General features: G+C 40.2%; 2 protein-coding genes and 1 long non-coding RNA gene across 8 annotated transcripts in view; 2 read left to right on the top strand and 1 right to left on the bottom strand.

Moving 5' to 3' along the window:
* Nucleotides 1-289: 289 nt before the first annotated feature.
* Nucleotides 290-5,134, top strand: LOC116046115 (uncharacterized protein KIAA0040). Of its 2 annotated transcripts, none has more exons than XM_031294329.2 (2): nucleotides 290-518; nucleotides 3,611-5,134. In XM_031294329.2, exon 2 carries the CDS (start codon nucleotides 4,325-4,327, stop codon nucleotides 4,649-4,651), a length of 327 nt encoding a protein of 108 aa, XP_031150189.1. In that variant the 5' UTR covers nucleotides 290-518; nucleotides 3,611-4,324; the 3' UTR covers nucleotides 4,652-5,134. The 2 variants fall into 2 exon arrangements, with proteins under 2 accessions (XP_031150189.1, XP_035860845.1); XM_036004952.1 differs by lacking the exon at nucleotides 290-518 and adding an exon at nucleotides 2,813-3,191.
* A 1,084-nt stretch (nucleotides 5,135-6,218) lies between these two features.
* On the top strand, nucleotides 6,219-8,263 carry LOC118495799. Its single transcript, XR_004898238.1, has 3 exons — nucleotides 6,219-7,096; nucleotides 7,665-7,666; nucleotides 8,253-8,263. It is a non-coding gene; the product is annotated as an uncharacterized LOC118495799 (long non-coding RNA).
* Nucleotides 8,264-14,845: 6,582 nt separating this feature from the next.
* The window catches only part of tnn (tenascin N), a 52,844-nt gene continuing 45,022 nt past the window's right edge, over nucleotides 14,846-22,667 (bottom strand). For all 5 annotated transcript variants that reach the window (XM_031294333.2, XM_036005694.1, XM_031294334.2 and 2 more), the window contains 4 exons: nucleotides 20,499-20,595; nucleotides 20,235-20,399; nucleotides 17,581-17,744; nucleotides 14,846-16,234 (listed from right to left, as the gene is read on the bottom strand). In XM_031294333.2, the coding sequence (XP_031150193.1) occupies nucleotides 16,085-16,234; nucleotides 17,581-17,744; nucleotides 20,235-20,399; nucleotides 20,499-20,595 (576 nt within the window). In that variant the 3' untranslated portion in view covers nucleotides 14,846-16,084. The remainder of the gene's footprint in view (nucleotides 16,235-17,580; nucleotides 17,745-20,234; nucleotides 20,400-20,498; nucleotides 20,596-22,667) is intronic.

The following is a 22,667-nucleotide window of genomic DNA, read 5'->3' on the forward strand; positions in this document are numbered from 1 at the left end:
TGTAAAATGCTGCAACCTTGCCTGCAACTTAGGCTAGGTTTTTGAATCTGTGCATCTACTGTTAGAGGACCCTTTTTATTAATATCCTAGCCAAAGAGTTTGTTTTGAGACACAGTTAATAAAGGCTTCTTATGATTTCATTTCATATTCAGTTTACCTAAATTTCCCTCGCTCTCTGACATCATTCAGTGCTTGTGTGAGTGAGGTAAAGCAACCACAAGAATCCAGTTCCCCATGCAGGAAACACATAAGCAGAGACAGAGGGCCCATTCTTACACAGAAGTGGGCAGGGTGCAGTGACGCTGTGACCAAAACACACACTCACTCAGAGAGAGGAGGAGGAGGGGAAACAAGGGTAGAGAGGGAAACAGGAACAGAAAGTGAAGACTTGTCAAGATGTATGGGTGAGGGGGACCAGATCAGAGCAGAAGCCAGATGCCAAAACAGAAACAGCAGAAGTTTGAGCAGCCGACTGGATTAAACAGGAGGGGTGAGCTGACCTGCCACTTCACAGTAAGGTAAGATAGGTAAGAGATCTTGAGTGCCAGTAACTTGAAATACTCTAATACTGTTGTGAGTGGTTCATATAGGCTATTGATACTCATCGTTGTGTGACAAGTTGAAAAAATAGAAGCGAAAGGTGCTGCTACAGTGACAGACTCTTATTAAAAAGGTGTTGTTTTGACAGTGATTTGATTTAACAGGATGTTTGACAAGTTACAAAGATATGGAGATAACTTTCTTCCTGCTTGTGAGTGCTGCAGAGTGTCACTAAAACATACTCTTGTAGTTATGTTCTTGACTTTTTAAAATAAACCATTTGATTTAAATTTTAGTTCACAAAATGAAGAAGTTTCTCACTTGTCATAATCTCTAAATTTGCTGCATCAATCAATTAGAATAACTTTCCGTTGCTCCGTTCAATGGATCTTGTTTGGCTTAAACATTTGCTGATGTTGGTTTTAGTTTCCTCCTCATGCTCTTTACTGTAAGAACGTCCTCAACTTTGCTCATTCAACTCAGTCAGGATCGAGTTGACACAAGTCTGAACTGTAATGGGCTTGTGCACTTGCACTTGCTCACTGTGGAGAACTGCACTCCTCCAGACTATCAGCTGGCCTGTAGCTATTCCAGCAAAACAGCTGCACTTATGATCCAAGACATTTTCAGCAAAAAACAAACAGACAAGTACGGCTTTAGGTTTGTTGGTGGCTGACTCAAGTCAAACTGAATGTGTCCAAGTGTTGTGTATTAATATTGACTGATGATGCGGGATCTGCTCTGACCGTGTGCTCGGGGCAAGTCATTAAAGATTGCTGCCTTGCCTTCTGTCACAACATTGTCTTTTGGGTCGCACATGTTCCTTAAAAAGCTGCAGGGGCTAACTAAGTGCAATCATAACATTTTTCTCAGCCCCTTCCTGGCTTTGTGTGCCCCAGGAGTGGCCTTTTCCTGTATATAGATAGTTCCAGGAGAGCACAATGTCATGAGAAAGTGAAGTACCCCGTCAGAGTCTTAGAATGTCATCTCAATGAGATAATATGAACCAAGGAAATATTTAAATGTATTTAGAGTCAATGTTCTTGCATTATAACATGGCTATATTGACTTTAAAAATGTTCTGCCATCAACATGTATAGGGTGAACACCCTCTTTTACTCTCACAGTACTGCAAATGGCCTGCTGCGAAAGAGACTCTTGGCTGGCAATCAAAGTGTTTACCTGAAGAAAGGTTTGAACATAGTTTGAAACCACTTGAGCCGGAACATATTTTATTTTTATACAATAAAAAACGTATCTTTTTCTTGCCTTTGTATGCGAGCACATAGCAAAGATAAAATTAGATTATAACATTGATGATCTAACATCCTGTTTCACATTTTCTCTGCCGGTGAGTGGGAAACGTTTTAGACATAACTCACAGTGACCATTCTTTCTGACCAGAGACTAAAATTATCACAACACTTGGTGAGTTATCCATTCCATTTGATGACTTACCACTGATGCATTGTTAGTCATCTCTAGATCACACCTCTTTGCTGCCCCCGGCCTTTGTCTCTCTCCTACAGACTTATTGTTCAGTGGCTCTGGCTTGTCGTGTTGACATTGTTTTCTTAATGTGAGGGAGATCAGAGCATACACGTAGGCGCTGCTGCTCAGCCAAGCTCATCCTAACAAGATGTACCTACAGCAAAGGAAATTACCAACGATAATGTGGTAGAGCCATTATGGCTCCCAAAAATGTGCATAGTTTATACTCAAGACCCAAATTTAGCGCAAATTTTAACAGAGTTAAAGTTGTGAGCCTTTCAAGCTAAGAGTAGCTGTGAACCCAAAGTCATGTAAGGATTAAAAAAGATTCAATGGTAGCCTGCACCTGAAATCCAAGAACAAACATGTACTTCTATGGTTTATGAGGCCCAGCGATGCTTGGCCTAAAATGCACAGCTGTGTATGTGCCCTTGTTTTTAACTTTAATATAAAATAGGCAAAGAGAAAGCACAGTGTCAAATGTGGTGATTTATTTTAGATCAGTGAGACAGCTATTTCTCAACTCTCACTTTGACATTTCAGATGACTCTTGCCTTCTTAGCTTTAAGTGTTCAGCTTCCTGTTGAGCAAATGAACAGGGCGGGAAGTTAGCAGGCTGTCTGCGGGCAAACCAATTTCACACATGAGACGCAACGCACACCGACAGCCACACCAAATCTATTTGCTCTCCACTTGCAGGTGCATCTTTCTCTCTCTCTCTCTCTCTCTCTCTCTCTCTCTCATCTCTCTGCCTAAGAAGCAGCCAAATGTGAGATGAAAATCTTTTCTCCCTCCTGCATCTAGAATACAAAGAAGCTGTAGCCGTGACTACAGAGAATCTAGGGGACATACTTGAGTCAAATGATGTTTGAAATCATTTGAAAAACTGCAGATGTTTAACACCGTTTAAATAAAGACGTCGCCTCAAGAACTCAGACTTAATCAAACAGTCTCAGAGAAAAAGGGAACAATACGACTTCATTTTCTTTTGCAGACCTACTTCTCCCACTGAAGCACCTTGCCTCGTGTATTCTTCTCCTGGAGAGCTATTAGGAGGAGATTTCATCCGAGGCCAGAGGAAAATGTTACAATCAGACATTTATGAAAACTTAAGCCAGACCCCATCTACAGTGTCTCCTCCAATGGGAGCCATTAGCCAGGTATATTTAGATGAATCTCCTGCAGCAGGTCTTTCCCCAGCCTACCTCTCTCCTGTGTCTCTTTTTTTCCTGACACTCTCCGTCTTTTAGAAAGATTGGTTACCTCTATCTCGGTCTGGCCTTCCCTCAGACACAATCTCCCTCTCCCCCTCTTCTTCTTCTTTCTCTTGCTGCCCCTTTCTTTCTCAGGGGGACTCTTAGACTGATCTGCCCTGAATCCTGAATGACTCCTATGCAGTATTAATGAGGGGAAAGCTGAAAATCTGAAGCTGACACTGACAAGAGGGAGAGAGAGCAGGAGCAGAGATGTTAAAGACAGAGACAGAAAGATGGATTGGAGGCAGGGAAAGCAGAGAGGGAGGGAGGAAGAGCTGTCTGCTGGAAACCAATGTTCACTTTCTCTTTCTTTCGTTCCACAGACACACCCAAATTGAACTACGGCTCTACAAAATCATACTGAAAGCCAAAGGGCAAGAGGACAAGAGAAGAGTGAAGGAGACAACCAGAAAGAAAACAGTTAGAGGAATGCTAAGCAGCATAAACAAACTTGGCTGAAGTGCAGATTTTGGCTTTTTCATCTTGCATCAAGATCATCACAACTGGGCGATTTCAAAGAAAACCTTGTTATAAACAAATGAGCTTTTGGTCTTTTGGATTTGTTCAAAGAACGCTCTGGCTTTGTAACCACCTCACAGGGCATTTCAAGAAAGGAGGCGTGCATGAAGTCAGCCTCCATGCTTCCAGTGTTTCCATTTAACATAAACAACACAAGCCTGAGCGCATACACATGCCTCATCAGATAGTGCCGTAAACTCTGATCTTTAGAAGTAGAAAACAGAAGCACATGAAAGTTCAATGTCAAGTCACTAAAATTATCTGACGTGTGACAGCTGTTGGCTCTGTAGATGTTTGAGGTTTTCTTAAAGAGTAAAACTTCATAACATACAACTTTAAAGCTGGAACCAGATTCCGTAAAATTACTTAAATGAACACCATATCTTAATTAGCTGGGTGTCTGCAGCTGCCTAACAGGCACATTTACCGACTTGCAAACTTCACAACCCTCTAAAGGATTTATTAAAACTGCCAGACAGACTCAATTGAAAGGATTCACAGCTCCGTATCCGAACGCCATGGATGGAAGAACAGACAGCATCCAGGATTTTTTCAACCAATTTTGGAGTTTTGCTACAGAAAAACACAATCAGGGGGTGTACAACACAGTCTGCCTGGTGGTCCTCCTAACTCTTCCCCTGCTGGTCCTCCTCACCACTTTGGTGGTGTGCTGCCACTGCTGCTGCTGTCGCCATGCCAACAGCTGCTGTTGCTGCTGTGGTAAAGATGCCATGGCAACCGCAAGGTCAGAAACAAAGAAGAAAAAGAATTCCACTGAAGACTTGTGGATCTCTGTCAAGACGGGGCCGTTGACACCTGACAGGGTCGCCCTGGCCATGGAGTAAGAAATTATTTTTCTTTTTTTTTTTATCCTAGTTCACCAGCTTGGACTCAAAAGACATACCAGGGGTTGATGCATAGACTGTATAAGTGAAGCCAAAACATCTCGATCGTTCCCTGGTGGCTGGCTGCAGTATGGGCGGAACTTTAATACCGCAGCTCCACCGCCGGAAAACTAGTGCGCAGATTCTGGCTCCAAAATAACAAGAAGGCACTTCCGTACAGTGGGAGGAAGTGGAGATGCGTGGACCATTTTTATATACAGTCTATGGTTCAAACCAATGGGACGGCACATTGTAATGGGCACAGATATAGTTGAAACATATAAACAGTGTACAGTCAGTGTACTTGTCATTTTGTATCCATATGATGTTATGTGTGGAGAATGTTTACAACATTTTGTATGAGCTTCTTAGTGTGTGGTACATAAAGGAAGAATATGCAGAGGCATAACTGAAATGTGTTTGTTTATGAGTGGGTTAGAGAGAGAGTGTGTGTGTGTGTGTGTGTGTGTGTGTGTGTGTGTGTGTGTGTGTGTGTGTGTGTGTGTGTGTGTGTGTGTGTGTGTGTGTGTGTGTGTGTGTGTGTGTGTGTGTGTGTGTTAGAGCTTCCATGTGAAATTCATTGCATCTGTATTTGGGAGAAAGAGCCAATGTAAGGTCTGCCCAGTGTTCTGATGGCTGTAAAACTGCACATTTTTTACATTCAGGCTGCAATCTAGACTCATGATTCACTCTCACTTTCTAAAAAAAGCCACTGTCGTCCAAAACATTTGAAAGAAAACTATAAGTTTGATTTCTTTCCTCTTTTCTTACTTTATTTGCTTAATATAATACAGTCTAGGCCACAGGACTAGTTTTGGTTTTTGAGTGTTGCAGTAGGCCTATTCAGGTCAAGTGTGCCTTAAAGGAACATGCCGGCTTATTGGGACTTTATTCACCGTATCCCCCAGAGTTAGATAAGTCCATACATACCCTTCTCATCTCCGTGCGTGTTGTAACTCTGTCTCACGCACCCACCGCGAGGTAACCGGCTCCATCTAGCCTACTGCTCCCAATAAGTGACAAAATAACGCCAGCATGTTCCTATTTACATGTTGTGATTTGTATAGTCACAGCGTGTACAAATAACGAGGTCACATGAGACACAGCCATCTTCTAACCATATACATACTGGGAACTATATTCTCAGAAGGCGAAGCACTGCTACTTGGGCGGAGTGATTTGCTCGCAGCACCTGAGAAGCCCCGTGGTGAGGAGCAGAGAGTAACAACGGTACTTTTCAGGTGTTGCGCTAATCACTCCGCCCAAGTAGCAGTGCTTCGCCTTCTGAGAATATAGTTCCCAGTATGTGTACGGTTAGAAGATGGCTGTGTCTCATGTGACCTTGTTATTTGTACACGCTGTGACTATACAAATCACAACATGTAAATAGGAAAATGTTGGCGTTATTTTGTCACTTATTGGGAGCAGTAGGCTAGATGGAGCCGGTTACCTCCAGGATCTGTGCTAACCTAGGCTAGCGGTGGGTGCGCCAGACAGAGTTACGACACGCATGGAGATGAGAAGGGTATGTATGGACTTATCTAACTCTGGGGGATACGGTGAATAAGCTAAAGTCCCAATAAGTCGCCGTGTTCCTTTAAAGGCACAATTCATAATCTAAATGGAAGGAAAACCAAAAAAGTAAAAAATAAATAAACTTGGAATATGTTATCCTTCCCACATTGATTGACATAACTGTTAATGCACTGATTACCACTAGACAGCAACCATATGGAAGTCAGTCATTTTTTCTGGGCCTGTATTTATTAAAGTTTTAGATTTAAGTAAAATAAAAATAAAAATAAAATAATTGTCACTTTTACTTTACTTTTAACAAACTTAAGAGTAAAAGCTATTTATCTAATTTCTTACAACTTAAATGCTCTTAACATTGTATGTGTATGTCAGCGTGGTCCTATATTGTCTGATGTACATTTCCTATTATTTCACCCCTATACATCATAAGATTGTTGTTGAGTTGTTCATTCCACATGTTTATTATTAATAAAGATATTAAGGATGTTAAACATATCATATCACTGAGTAAAATGTAAAGATCTTTTTAAACAAAGAATAAGCAATTTGACAGATCCTTGTCTTTGAGTTCTTGAGTTAACTTGTCTCTAGAGAGTTTTTAAGCAAATTCTTAGAAGTTTGATTAATACGGGTCCAGGTTTGTTTATATCAATAATGTTTACAGTAATTACGTTCATTTGAGAAAAAAACACAATGATAATTTTATCTCTAAATCAAACTATTAATGAATATTCTTCAAAGTTATGTGGTCCAAAAAAACGGGATTTATAGAGTATTCAAAGCAAATTGGAACGTATTCAACTAAACATTTTCAAAATATTCAAAGAGAAACCTTGAAATAATCAAAGATTTGGGCTTCAAGTGGATTGTGTCTGAAGGCTCATATTTTGTGTTTAAGTGCGTGACATCTCAAAGCCTCTTCATGTTCAGGCATTCAGGCAGCTTACACTGGCACTAAGTTGATCTTGTTGCTCAAGTGCTGCTGGGAAAACAGTCTTGCAACACATTTCATTACTGCTAAGACAGACACAATCCCATGTGGAAATTGATGTCTGTCTCTTCTGCTTCATGTTCAGAGAGAGAAACTGTACTTGCTGAGCTTAATTTTGAAAAAGCTTCCTCTGCAAAATAAAAGCCTACAGTATGTAGCAATGTATCACTAATAGGTGGAATCACCCACACTGAAAGGTTTGCCAAGAAATGACATCATCAACATGTTCAGGCATTGGCTGAACATGTTGATGTGGTTTGTATGTGCCAGAGAGAAATTTGCAGTCAGTTAACAGTTTCTATTCATCATTACCAACAGTGACAGGCTTTCTTAACAGCATAACAATAATGATAAAAAATAAGGAATATGAAAGATTAGGAAATACTGTTCTTTGCTTTCTTGGCGAGAGTCACAAGAAGCTTAATACCACTCTCGAGTCTGTATTAGTGGTGGGGAATATATCAATACTATATTGATATTGTGATATGAGACTAGATATCGTCTTGGATTTTGGATATCGGAATATGACAAAAGTGTTTTTTTTCCTTGGTTTTAAAGGCTGCATTACAGTAAAGTGACAGTAACTGTTCTAACTGTTCTATTATTTGCCTTTACCCAGTCATTGTATCCACATAATACTGATGATTATTTATCATAAATCTCATTGGGTAAATATTTTGTGAAAAGCACCAATAGTCAACCCAACAATTTCGTCGCAATATTGATATTGGTATTTGGTCAAAAATCTTATGATATTTGATTTTGTACATATTGCTCCGCCATAGTCTGTATGGTAAATATAACTGGTTAGCTTTGTTTAGCACAAAGAGTCGAAACGGGGAGAAACAGCTACCTGGCTCTGTCCAAAGCAAAATAATAATTAATAGCTTAATTACCATGTAACATCTTGTTTGTTTAGTCCCGTGGTTCCCAAGTCATGTTCGCGACCCCCTCACCCCCCCTCAATGAGAGAAAGAGCGCTGCAATCCGGTGTAAACAGCTGTTTCTACACGCCTCCTCCCTGCTGATTTTGAGTGATTTTTGTGAATGCTAATACATGTAAACAAATAATGCTTTGGTTTAATGACAGTTTAGTTTTAGCAGCTAACACCTAGCCTTGTCCAATCTGCTTCAGGCTCTGTCGATTTTTGATGCATTTGTGACTTTTTCTCTCCCCCTGACCCACCCTTAGACTATTTTCTGTGTTCCAGGACCTCCTGATTTACAAGTGAAGCTCTACATCATTCATACATCATTCCCCAGTCTAGAATATGGTATTACATTTGTTTCTCCCCAACCATCTGGCGAACCCCAGAAATTATCTCGCGACCCCCTTGGGGGTCCCGACCCCCAGGTTGAGAACCTTTTTTTTCATTATTACAGGGATTATGTCATTTTCTGTTTCTACTAAATACATTCAACTAATATTCATACATGAATGCTTATATTTTTTAATTCATTTAATCTCAGTTGCCTCCCTGCTGCAATCATTTACCAGCTGACCATGAGTTACTGACACTCATCATCAGTTTTCCAATCCATCATACAGCCCTGTAATATTAATGTGTATCCTACTAAAGTGCCGGTTGCATTAAAGAGATCACTTTGTTTTCTGTTAACGCGTTCACACCATCCACACTTTTCTCTTAACACCTGTTTGGCAGTATTCGGCATGTTGAACCTCGCTATGTTTTGACTTCTCTCACTTTGAACAGATTATAATATATTTTCTAGAGGAAGTATGTAAATCCGCAGCAGGGGTCAAAGGGTTAAGAATATGAAAAAAACAAAACATGTTTTGCTTTTTCCCTTTATCAGTTTGCTGTGATCAGAGGAAATGGAGGTGGGAGGATTTGTCATCTGTTTGAACAGCAAATGTGCCGTCCTTGTTTGATCCCATCCAATTATGCATGACATTGTATATTTAGGCATGTTTTCTGTTGTTCCACAGTTGAAAAAATGCTGAGGTGATTCTTTTTTTTAATTATATGCCTGGCTGGGCTTTGTTCTGCATGCATAATTTATCCTTACATATAGATAAACAATGATAAAGAACAGCACAATGTGGAAGATGAAAGGGAGAGAAATAAAGTATTTTTTTAGAGTTGTGAAATTTCATCTTTCTGTTTCTGACATAAAGTCATTATCTTTGTGTATGAATATATCATCCATATACTATTGCACAGGCGTCTTCATCCAACGTGGCTGCCAAGACTCAGACAACATGCTCACAAAAATGCAATTTATACAGCCAATGCACATAGGAGTCATTTTTGCAGAATGGTAACACACTGTGCTTATTCAGACCACAGGGACAATGAAATGTGAGAGAAAAAAACAACAAAGAGACGCAATTGTTTGTGGGGCATTCAAATACAGCAATTCCATTGCACTTCAATTGCACTACATCCACTTTTACTGCAGTGAATTATGGAAATGAGTAGATAAAAGAGGCGGAGGAAGGTTTCTTATGGTATAAACTGTTTTAATAAACAAAACTGAAAGCTGCAGAGGCAATTCAATTAATAAGCACTTGGGCCTCTAGTGATCTTCATGAACATGTCATTTTCATCATCGCTTTGATGGCCGTAGCAGAGCAATATTTGATGCAAGTAATCAGTTTGGCTTGGGGAGCAATTCATCTTTGACAATTTTAAGGCTCAGACATGTACTTTGGGAAATGGTTTTGTCTCACGGATCCTGATTGTTAACCTATTTGTCAAAGTATTAGCATAACTTAAATCTCAGCATGTAAATGTGTGTTTCTTTAATTCTTTAAGGCCTGGGGTGGGAGTAGAGTATGTCATCTCACATTCGATAGGAAGTGTATCCTCCTCCCTGACCTGATGTGCTTAGCCCAGGTGTGATAAATTGTAAACAACAATCAATGTGTTGACTGCATTTTTAACACTTAAAAAAAAAAATCTTTACTGCATAGGCTGCTTAAAGATGTGCTACTTGCAAGGGATGGAAGGAGAACTAACTAAAGAAGGGGGGGAGGGAATGCTGAATATTGATATATGATAGTACTGTTAAATTAAAGAACACCCATAAGCTACACAATAAATTGCATTAAATGTCAACTTATACACAAATGGAACAGCATCACACCGCAGAGCCCTCATGTCCAAACACCAACAGTAAATTCTCTTCTAAAGACAGCACTTTACAGCTGATGATCAATTATATATACACAACCAACTTCCTCTGTATAGACTCACTGTACAGACTCTCAGAATTAACCATAAGAGAGGACAAAAGTCAAACAAAAATGTGCAACAATAAATAAAACGTGTAAGGACACCACAGCGGGTGCGACAAGCATTATTAAGCCACATAGATTAGATAACCTGACGTTCAACAGCAGAATAAAACATCACCAAGGCAGACACAGAAATGCACAATAAATCAACAATAGGCCTATAGTCCACAATCACAATTCTATTTAGGCAAAGGAGAAACTGTGAGTAGCACACACACACACACACACACACACACACACACACACAAAACGCTATGATGCTAGGCAACATAGTGGTTGCATGGGTTTGATTTGGGTCACTTAGCTGGGTGGTGCATTAAACCACAGACAGTAAAAGAAATGGACCAACAGATCCCGTTGCTCTGGACAGAGACCAGTGAAGTCTATTAGAAGCGCTTTTCCGGTGATGGCTGAGCGTTACTGCGCTGCCTCCAACTGAGAGAGATGACGTAGATGTGACGTGAGCAACGTGTCTGAAAGTTGTAAGTCTTCTGGTAGCTGTGCCAAGAGAAATCTCAATCATTCCGAATCTTGCAGACGGAGAGCGTAGGTATATGTAAGGAGATAACATGGACACAGGCTAATTATTGCTAACTAAAATGCTAGTTAACATTAGTAATTAAACTTAAACAGCTAATGTAAGTCGAAACTGCCTGCGAGCTTCTCCTGTACTGTACGGTAATTTCTCTACTATGCGACAGTAAGTTGCATGGTTATGACACAATCGTTAGCCTATTTTTACAAAAACGCCTGTTACGGAGCCATAACGTGAGGTACAAGGTAATGGAGCCTTTTACATTGTTGTGTTTCTTTAGAAATAAACAATGGACAAATAAAGTCTTTAAATGCTTCAGATGTAAAGTTATTCGCTGTCAAAGTGGCGCCAAAATGAATGGCAGTCAATGTAATGCCAATGGGGGGGATGAGTGCTTGTTAGCATCAAATGGCGCCATAAGACCTACGCATTGTAGAGAGCGGCTTACCCCCTTGCATTAAACCAGTGATTAAAGTATATGCAACATTGCTAATCTTAACCCATAATGACATCATCCTTAATTTGATTGCATTGTTGTGCATTGATAGTACTGTTCATTAACTGCAAGCCCCGGCCGAGGTGCGACCGCAACCCCCGACACCCATCCACGCCCACAAGCCACACGCCCCTAACACTTTCCATGGATGTATAATGAACATGTTCAGCAAACGTAAACATTCACATTCGGCCACAGACGGTTTAGAGGATCTTTGATTTGGCCTATAACTCTCTGGAGCTCTGCCCTCATGTGGCCAATCAATCAATCAAAAAAAAAATCAAGACAAATCCATACACATACGGTAGGCCTATTTATTTCAAAAAGCTCCCCTACAATGCCAACAAGGGTCACTAGGGGTGCATGGATCTGGTTGAGAAACTTTGTTTAAAGGCCCGGACGCACAGAGCCTCAAGTCTGTTCGGCGTGTTCCGTGCCGTCGTCCGTCCGAGGGGGCGTCGGCCTTCATTTTGGCCGATTTGATGTGACATGTATAATCGGCGGGGCGGGCACTGCCGGCAGTCGGACTCAAATGACCCATCTGATTGGTAGAGTGCTAACCCGGAAACGGGGAGCAGAATGAGCGTGACTAGAGTCTCTCAAAATCTGACGAAAATCTTTTAAACTGACCTATGTTGATCTGAAATGAAGACAGATTCAGCAACTGCATGGCCTATTTCTTGCTTTAAATGTTTTCAGAAACACGTTTCGGTGAACTATTTTAGTACAATATCAGATCGTATTCTGAACAAGCCGCCATGACAGTCTGGCTTTGAATTTCCGGAGAAACAAGACCCACGTGACGCGTTCGTCCAATCAGCTGCCGGTTTTCATTTTTGGGTGACAATACAGATTAGCGCCGCCTGCTTTTATGGAGACATATTACGTCTCGTCGCTTTGGTGTGTTCCGAGGCACTTTTTTGACCAATTTGGGGAGACTGATCAGCCCAACTGCCTTTTCTGCCGACATTTGGCCGTCGGCTCTGTCTGGGCCTTAATTAAACTCACACCTGACCTTGTCTATCACGCAAGACTTTGCACCATGATCTTAAGGTAAGTCAGTGGTATCTGTTTGTGTTTGAGTGACAATTTTGAAGCTTTAGTGCGTAACGTTTTGATATTAATGAATGTCTGTTACATTCAAGCCATTGCCAAATGAGTTGCTACAAAGCTAATTAAAGCTATCAGCTCCACACAAATCTCTAAGTATTTCTCAGTATGGCTATGTTCAGAAGATTGTGGCATCCGGTGACTTTCCTGCGCAGAAACTCGAGTGACGATAATTTCCATCATGTGTTTTTAATCCTCCATGTCCTCCTTGACTACTAGCAACTGCGTGGAGTAGGGGGGGCTGTGGCCGATCATGGAAGGCTTGTATCATGTGCACGCGCTGACAGTTTTGTTGTCATATCTCAGAATTTCTCATGGGGGTGGAAGAAACTAAGCACTATAGCTTTAACAAACAGAAGTTAATTCTAAAGTCTCTGCTCTTCTGTCTGGTCTGTACTTCTCTCTTTCCATGAACAGCTTACACTCCACCCCTTAAAACAAACACTCCCTTGTTACAACATTACCAAGTTCTCTCATGGAAACAACACATCACCCTGAACCCAAGGCTAGGTGTCCACCAAAGTGACACTGGCAGACAGATGTGTAAGTCTGCAAGCTTATACTGTACTGTCCTGTATACTGTATGTAGAGGAGACTTACAGATAGTAAGAGGGCTCTTTGTGCCTGCTCTGTTTATGCTGGCACTAAGCAAACCACTTGCCTTGCAGAGCAATGGCAGGAACCAATCTCCTTAAAGTAATTTGCCATCACTGTGGCTAAAAAAGGCCCTTTGCATTAATGAGCTTTGTGAAACATTTCATTTCAAAGCTGAAATGAAATGCTATGCTAGAAATATTTGCTGCCAAATTTTAGGCATGAAACCTCCTCACACTCTCACTTGATATTGATGAATAAACACAAAAAAATGTGAGAAAGAAAGGCAATTTCAGAAGTGGTGCAGTGTTTGAATAGATAACTTACATTTGTAACTTATTTTGTTAAAACTGTGTAATTTGTTTTTTATATGCTTTTCATACACTTTTAGCAGCTGTGTAAAAATGGTTCCCGTCCAGACAGCCAGTGAGCTCATCTACAGATTATGAGATACAGAATTCTGCAAGTACAGTTGCTCAATTCAGTATGATGAAAGTGTTGCACTGTGGGAACACTGCAGTTCTAGACAGTGAAAATCAACTGAAGAGTGTCAGCACCCACTGAGCAGTTTTATTGTAAGGTGTCATCCAAGTTTCATAAGAGATTATTAATGTGAACTCAAACTGAGCAAACTGATGATAGATACTGGGATGTTGTTGAAAACTCAGGCAAAAAGCTAATAAACTGATGATTTTGTCAAATTAGTAATGCAACTGAGATTTGTAAGGAGACTTTGACATGTAGATCATTGAACTTTAGATATGCATAGTCTGTTAGTCCACCACTGGTGTCAAAACTGTAATAGTTGGACAAACACAGATGCAAATGTCATCGTGGTCCCCAGAGAATAAATCCTAATGAATTTGGTAACTATTGAATGGATTGCAATGCAATTTGATACAGGTTTCTTCACACAATAACTTGAATAACTTTGAGGATCCCTTATCTTTTTATCTAGTGCCATCATCAGGTCCAAATTTCAATTAGTCCAAATAATATTAAATACTTGCAAACTAATGACATCCATTGGCTTTAGCTGATGCTAACACTAAAGATGATAAACATGGTAAACATTGCCTTCAATCAGCATGTTATAATTGTCATTGTGAGCCATGGATGTATTAAAAGATGGACTTATATGTACAGTGCATCAAAAGGGTTACTGGTTGCTGTAATTGCTTCTCCTGCCCTGACTGGCTGTGAAGAGATCCCTTCTTAAAGCAGTTTCAATGAAAATGATTGGGGACAAAATTCAGTTCAAGTACAACGGAAGCTAATATGAGGCTTTCAACAGTCTACAGTTATGTTAAAATTGCATAAGGAAAATGTGATTCTATTCTTTAAGAGAGCTCTCATAATAAAAGGATGTTAGCCTTTAGCTCAGATTGCCTAGTGCAGCCTCACAGACCTGCTAGCACGTCTGTAGATGCTTAGTCTTGTGTTATCTCAAGATGGATCAATGTGGTGATACAGTAATATAGCACTACAGTAATAGTTCATATATAACCCCCCCTCCTCCGAACATTCCCATGGTAAACGTTTAACTTCCACCTCTGCAAAAAGATATTTGCTTATACATTTTTTTGTTTATCCTGTATCCCTTAAGGCTCTAAAAAATGACAATGTCTTCATATAACAAAACCTTTATTTTCTTAGTGTGAAATGCGTGGCACGAATACGAATGACCACCTATAATGTTAGTCGGACAATACAATTAGTAAAACTAAAGTCTCATATACAGGTTTTTAAATTCCTTAGTGACAGTCCTCATTTCTGACTGAAACTCCTGATTGAGGATTTGTTGGAATAAAACCTTATGGGCTATGAAGGTTTAAATAGACATCTTAGTGAACACAAAATTTATGAGGAGCAGGGCCAATCAATTCTGGCAGATCAGCAGAAATGTTGATTGATGTGCTGCTTGTCTCATAAACCAGCAGTTCGTAATAAACGTGTAGAAAAACGTAATTAAAGTCAAAGTCAAAGCAGTATTAATAACCTTTTTCAGCTTTCCATATTGAAAATAAGAGTTTGGTCATTAGATCCCTGGGGATGGGGTAAACTTCATCCTTGTTGACGTTTGATGTAGGCACATCACATTGATTGATATGCGCTGTCCCTATAATATGAATGTAAAGCAGGAGCAGTATGGCCATCCATTGTTATTCTCTGGCTTGTCTGACACACACTAATTTGATGTGACAGTGTTTGCGGCAGTGACAGCTGAATGAGACACAGCCAGATAACTTCATAGTCAATAAACTCACACTAATTGATCTTAAAACAAAACACACAAGCCATTTTCACATTGATGTTGTTATGATAATAGTAGTATACACAAGAAAAGCTGCTACTCAAATTCTTCATAGGACATAAAATAAACAAATATAATACAAATGACCTGGGCTGCTGCCCTGAGGTTTAAAAAAGAAAGTTAAAATGAATGCAGGTTTCCAATTTAACTTAAATCTACGGTTTCCTGAATTAATAATTGAGGTTACTACCAGAATCAGTGAAACAGGAATTTAAAAAAAAAAATATTTGCATTATAACTGATAAGACTAAACTTGTTAATGTTCAATTCAAAACTCCAAGGCAATTTTCTATTCACCACTTTCCCACAATCACACTAAACCAAGGAATTTCTGATGAATTTCATTGTATACAGTACAAACAGATAATAAGTTACTATTGCTTATGAGTATTTCTCTCCTTGCCCAAAGAAGTGTAAATACTGTCCAATAGTTGAGACACAGAGGCATGTAGACCAGTGGGGACATATACATATGTACAGAAACACCAAAATCTAGCGTGATGGCAGGTTAATGGGACTTATGATGACTGTTGTGCTCTAAGTGGGAGGTGCTCCATTATTTCTTTTGGAGGTTTGTGGTTCTGCTCTTCTCTCTGGCCATCAGCGATCGCCTCTTCCTGCTGGACAAGGCTCCCACAGGACGGATCTTCATCTCGGTGAAGTCGAGGGACACCAGGTGGCCCTTCCACGGTTCCCAGTTCACTCCCTGAGAGCAGGACAGCAGATTTAGCGAGAAAGAGATTGAAGAGAGGAAAGCAAAGTATGGTTAGAAGGAGACGTTGGAGTGATGAAAGAGGAGGGAGAGGGAAAATGAGAAAGACAAGAAAAGGGTGAGGGACACAGAAGTCACAGAAGAGGCAGGCGGCAATGACAGACAGGCAGAATGACAAACACTAATAAACACCAGCCTCAGGCTTCATTTCATGTGAGTACAAACTTGTTTTGACTGTTATTGCATTTCACCACCAAACAGTGCGGGAGACATCTGCAGCGGCAATATTATGGATGAAATCAGAGCAGAGAAATCCCCTGGCATTTTCTTTAGTAGCACACTCTCATAATAACTGTTGTTGTTACCCTATCATCCTGGTAAAAAACACTTATGGTTTATAGCTGGTGTGAGAAATGTGTTTTCTTATCATTGCTGATGGATTCAGGCGATTTCTGCGACAATCTCGACAATCCAAAACAAAACAACTAAGAGTGGGCTGGGGTGAAGATGTCTTTGATTGCAGACCAGGGAACAGCCTCCCGGTCAAGACTCTTTTTTAAATTTTTTTTGTAAGAAAGAACCCCAAATAAGAATGATGAATTTATCTGAGATAATTTTAGCAGTTTCAAATGAATACAAGAGAAGCAATTTGTTGTGAGTGGTAGATGTACAACTACTAACTGTATTTCCTTTAGCAGCTAGAGGTATGCACAGTGAAAAATGAATAGAAAAAACACAGCAGAACTCCTTGAAACCCCTAATGACTGCTGAATTAATTAAGAACACTGAAAATTTCATTTGCCACGTTGACATTTTGAGCTGAAGGGGATTCAGCATGGCAAACACAGGGGATCCACTTATTATTCACGGACACAAAGTCTCCAGTATACGGTAGCTAAACTTAATGAAGCAGATTTAAACTTTCAATTAATTCAATAAATAAAATAACTTACTGGCAAGGATGGAGTGAAGGCATGATGTTTGACAGCCTATAGCCATCTCAAGGATTCAAAGACTGTTAACTGGTAACTTGGGTTAGTATAAATCTGTCATCACATAATACTATCAGTGCCACCTATTGGTGAGAAGGCACATTATGCCAGAAGAGTTAACTTCAATACTTTGCCCTTAATGTTAAACCATCAAGACCAAGAAAGAGTATTACTGTCAATGACAGAACAGTATGACTTAATACACTTATAATGCATTGTGTACTGGATGAACCACTCTACTAGCTGCCCCTTTTTAAAACCACATTGGCAGATCCACAATAATGGCAGGATAGCACCCTATGACCATCATGCATAATCCAATGCAGGACTGCCTTCCTGCTCACTCACCAAACTGTGCCTGTTGTCTCCCCATTTTCCGTTGGGGTTGGCCAGGTGACAGTTTTTGTACCACCAGGCACCGCGGTGGGTCAGGGCACAGTTACCCAGGGCGATGTCATTATCATTATCAATAGTAGTCCAGGGTCGGCCTTGGTGGTAGGTCATAGCATCACCTGGGGATCATTAACAATAATTAACAAGCAATAATCATGCTTATTTTCAGGTTCATACTTGAATTTTTGGTTTCTACTAGAACACGTTTATATGCTTTTTGTTGTTCAAAAAGCACATTCTTTTTCTTATATTTGTCTGAATATACCCTATATTCACCCTCTGTCTGAAACACCCCATTTCAGCGCCTGTCTATTTAAGCCCCCCCTCCTGAAAAGCATGCATTAGTCTGCTCTGATTGGTCTCTTTAAGTGTTTCCAGGTCTTCTGTCTCTGCACCATCATTGCAGCTGGGGAATGACTGTAACGCCACTGTAGCGGCACCTTCTACCTATTATACCTATACCTATATATAGTATAGTTATGACATCACAACCGTATGGAAGACCTGACAGATCGTTTAAAGGCACAGTTTCTGAATGCGGGCTGTGGAATTTCTCTGTGGATTGAGCATTTTGATACTTTCAGTCTCTATAGCATGGGCGTCAGAAGCAAAAAAAAAAAGTGGGTAGGTCCTCCCTTACTAGTCAGTGAAGATTACCATAGAGTAGCAGCTTGGCTTTAATATCAACACATAGCACTGGTACAACTAGCTTCTCTCATTGAACAGGATTCAAAGAGCTGCTGACACTGGTTGATTGATGTTAACATTACTGTACCTAGCATAAATGTCAGATAACTTTTAACTTTTATAACAACATCTGTAAGTGTACTGTAATTCAATTCTGCACCTAAGACTACATGATGCCTTCAAAAGCAACAGGCGAACAAATAATGAACATTCACTTAAATACCAGCATGTTCACAGGGTTTTTACTGGCTCAGAATTGGCCTCTAGGGGAGACAGAATGAAGTGGGGGGTCTGGGGGCCCTCCCACATGAAATTTTGAGCGTCAAAGACTTCATTTCCTACTGATACATTTTCAGGCACACATTTATGGGGAAAACTTCTTAATTTATGCAAAACAAATGGTTTATATTTAATGGAAGGGGTTTATATATTTAAGGGAAGGGGTCTTCGCATTCGACTACAATTGACCACAAAGTCCAGTTCCTTTGATTAGTATGAACAGGGCATAACCGTATCTTTTTCCCAAGCAGCACTTTGCTCCTTAGTTGAAAAATTTAGGAGTGACTTAGGTAAGGTAACTGCTCTTACTGTTGTAGCTAATTTGTACAATAATACAAAAGTGTTATGATTACAAAACATAATTAAGTGTAATGTTTTCTATTTTGAAATATTGATAAAAAAAAAATGTCAGTGATGTTGAATAGCCGGTAGGCCTACGGTAGTGTAACGGACAGCCCCTACGGTTCGGCATGCATGTGAACCCAGGGTCACTCTGCAAACGGAGATATCATTAGCTCCATACAGCTAATATTTCAGTTTCAGTTCAGATTCAGTCAAATCAGCGCCTGATTCTGACGTTTTGGCGCTCGTGATTTTCCTTTGGCGCTGGCTAAAACCTCTTTGGGGGGGTGGCGCCAAAACTTTCTCTATGCAGGAAAAACCCTGATTTAGTGACAGTTTGTAAGCTTACAGCGAGAGCCACCTGAGCAGCAGGCATGATAAGATGATGTGTCGTGGGAGAGCAGAAGGCGTGAGTAGTGAAAACACGGAATGGAGTTTATGTGGACTCTGAATGAGCCAAGTGGAATTTATTTGAGGAAGCAGTAGCGTGGAAGTCAAGGCTGTAGCTAAAACACGGAATGGAGTTTGATGAATTTGGGCATTCCTCAAGTGGAATGGATCTGACGGCGCTCTGAAAAGTAAAACGGACAGATGCACTGAAGAGTGAGTTGGTCCGATATCACTGGTCCCAAAAAGTGGGTGGGTCTTGTCCCACCCACATACAATGGTTCTGACATCCCATTCTCTATAGGCAACTACACTTGCTTTATAATCAAAAATACATGGAAATCTAACTTTTTACAATATGGGAACTTTAAATGTTCAGAATCTGCATGCAATTCAACCTTCCTCTATCAACAATATATTCTTAGATTTTGCTGATCACTTCTTTTTCTTCCATGTGTTCCCAGATGGAAGAAATTTAACAAAAGGCCAAAAATAGAGAGATACAGTATATGTTGTGCAGCACACTGTGGTATATGCAGACACAGCGCCCCACTTGCTGTGCGTCTGTATCTATTTGGCTCAAAAGCAAACTAAAACCCTGCCTTCTTCAGAGACCACCTTCCTTATATAGCTCCTGTCTATAACTGACTGAACAGAAGTTTCTGAAACAAATAGCCCACCTACTGTTGGTGTGTATTAGCTTTCTCAGCACCCTTGAGAATTATGGGTTGGGTGTCTACTGCTTAAAACCCCTCCATTCCCACTCTCAGCCTGTCTCCTTACCATTCTTGCCCTCTTTTTTTGTCTCTATACCATCTTCTATTTGAGTAAAGAAAATGTAAGTTTTGAAAGCTACACGTACTGTCTATTGTATAGCTGGTAGTTTGGAAAGATATTGGCGGCAAAAGGCCTACCTGCTGTCCCACTGTATTTGCCGATAGTGAGTTTGAACTTCTGCTTGACCGGTGCAATCTTAAAGTTGTCATATACAGCATAGGCTCTCTCTGCGCCCAGTCCCAGGTCAAACCTCAGCTCATACTGAGTAGGAGTGTTGGTGAGCTCATATATCTTATCCAGACCTGAGGGAACAGCCAGACAGAGAATGTGAAAGCAAGAAGAAATACTTCAGTACTGTTCATATGTTAATGTTTCAATGTCTGCAGAGAAACAGTGCTCACCAATCCAGAACTCTTCTGTCATGTTGCCAAAACCGACTATGTACTGTTTCCAGCGTTTCATAAAGTCCAGCTTGCCAACAGTACGTCGTTGGAGCACCTGAAAGCATCGAACACAGGATGTTCACTGACAGCTGTTACTCAAATGTTTCATACTATCTGCTTTAGGATGTTAGTTATCATCTACATCACTAAAATTCCAGTGGCAATAACTGTCAACTACAAACCCCAATTCCAATGAAGTTGGGACGTTATGTAAAACGTAAATAAAAACAGAATAGAGTGATTAGCAAATCCTTTCCAACCTATATTCAATTGAATACCCTACAAAGACAATATATTCAATGTTCAAACTGATAAACTTTGTTTTTTGCAAATATTCACTCATTTTGAATTTGATGACACGTTCCAAAAAAGCTGGGACAGGGGCAACAAAAGACTGGGAAAGGTGCGGAATGCTCAAAAAACACCTGTTTAGAACATTCCACAGGTGAACAGGTTAATTGGTCATGGTTGGGTATAAAAAGGAGCTTCCCAAAAGTCGTTCACAAGCAAGGTTGGGGCGAATTTCACCATTTTGTGAACAACTGAATGACAGCCACAGTTTAAGAACAACGTTTCTCAACATACAATTGCAAATAATTTAGGGATTTCATCATCTACAGTCCATAATATCATGAAAAGATCCAGAGAATTTGGAGAAATCTCTGCATGTAAGCAGCAAGGCCGAAAACCAACATTGAATGCCTGTGACCTTCAATCCCTCAGGCGGCACTGCATTAAAAACCAACATCATTATGTAAAGGATACCACGTGCGCTCAGGAACACTTCAGGAAAACCATTGTCAGTTAACACAGTTCGTCGCTACATCTACAAGTGCAAGTTAAAACTCTACCATGCAAAGCAAAAGCCACATATCAACAACACCCAGAAACGCCGCCTGCTTCTCTGTGCCAGAGCTCATCTAAGATGGACTGACGCAAAGTGTAAAAGTGTGCTGAGGTCTGACGAGTCCACATTTCAAATTGTTTTGGAAATCATGGAGGTCATGTCCTCCGAGCCAAAGAGGAAAAGGACCATCCAGATTGTTATCAGCGCAAAGTTCAAAAGCCAGCATCTGTGATGGTATGGGGGTGTGTTAGTGCCTATGGCATGGATAACACATCTGTGAAGGCACCATTAATGCTCAAAGGTACAACTTTCGGAGCAACATATGCTGCCATCCAAGCAAAGCCTTTTAAGGGACGTCCCTGCTAATTTCAGCAAGACAATGCTAAGCCACATTCTGCACGTGTTACAAAAGCGTGGCTTCGTAGTAAAAGAGTGCAGGTACTAGACTGGCCTGCCTGCAGTCCAGCCCTGTCTCCCATTGAAAATGTGTGGCGCATTATGAAGCGCAAAATACAACGGAGATCCCGGACTGTTGAGCAACTGAAGTCGTACATCAAGAAAGAATGGGAAAGAATTCCACCTACAAAGCTACAACAATAAGTGTCCTCAGTTCCCAAATGCTTATTGACTGTTGTTAAAAGAAAAGGTGATGTAACACAGTGGTAAACATGCCCCTGTCCCAGCTTTTTTGGAACGTGTTGCAGGCATCAAATTCAAAATGAGTCAATATTTGCAAAAAAAACAAAACAATAAAGTTCATCAGTTTGAACATTACATATCTTGTCTTTGTAGTGTTCAATTAAATATAGGTTGAATGGATTTGCAAATCATTGTATTCTGTTTTTATTTACGTTTTACACAATGTCCCAACTTCATTGGAATTGGGGTTTGTACTTTCACTAACTGGATAATCCAGCTATTACACTGCATTGCCATACAGTTGGGGGACTCAGACTTAAAAATGGTCAAAATCGAAGCATCAGAGGTCGTTATCTTGACTTTTAGTTATTAGCTCCAAAAACAAAACTAGATCCTACATTAACCATAAAGCAACCCAACAGCATGTGGACATCATCAGGATAAACTTCTAGACTTTGAAAAGCCAAAGAAGACATTATATAATAATTGTTTTCACAGGTGGAGTGCTCCTTCATTATTTACTGATATAAATTCTGCCCACATAGTAAACATTACTGTAAATAATAATACAAAAACAAACAGTATTTATAATATTCTGAAACCTTATTTAAAAGATAGTTTTCCATATTTTGGTCTGTGCA

The sequence above is a fragment of the Sander lucioperca genome, chromosome 9, assembly GCF_008315115.2.
Source record: "Sander lucioperca isolate FBNREF2018 chromosome 9, SLUC_FBN_1.2, whole genome shotgun sequence".
NCBI classification, from domain to species: domain Eukaryota; kingdom Metazoa; phylum Chordata; class Actinopteri; order Perciformes; family Percidae; genus Sander; species Sander lucioperca.

Excerpts from the sequence above, each read along its gene's own strand:
- LOC116046115 (XM_031294329.2), top strand. The coding sequence starts at position 4,325 with ATGGATGGAAGAACAGACAGCATCCAGGATTTTTTCAACCAATTTTGG.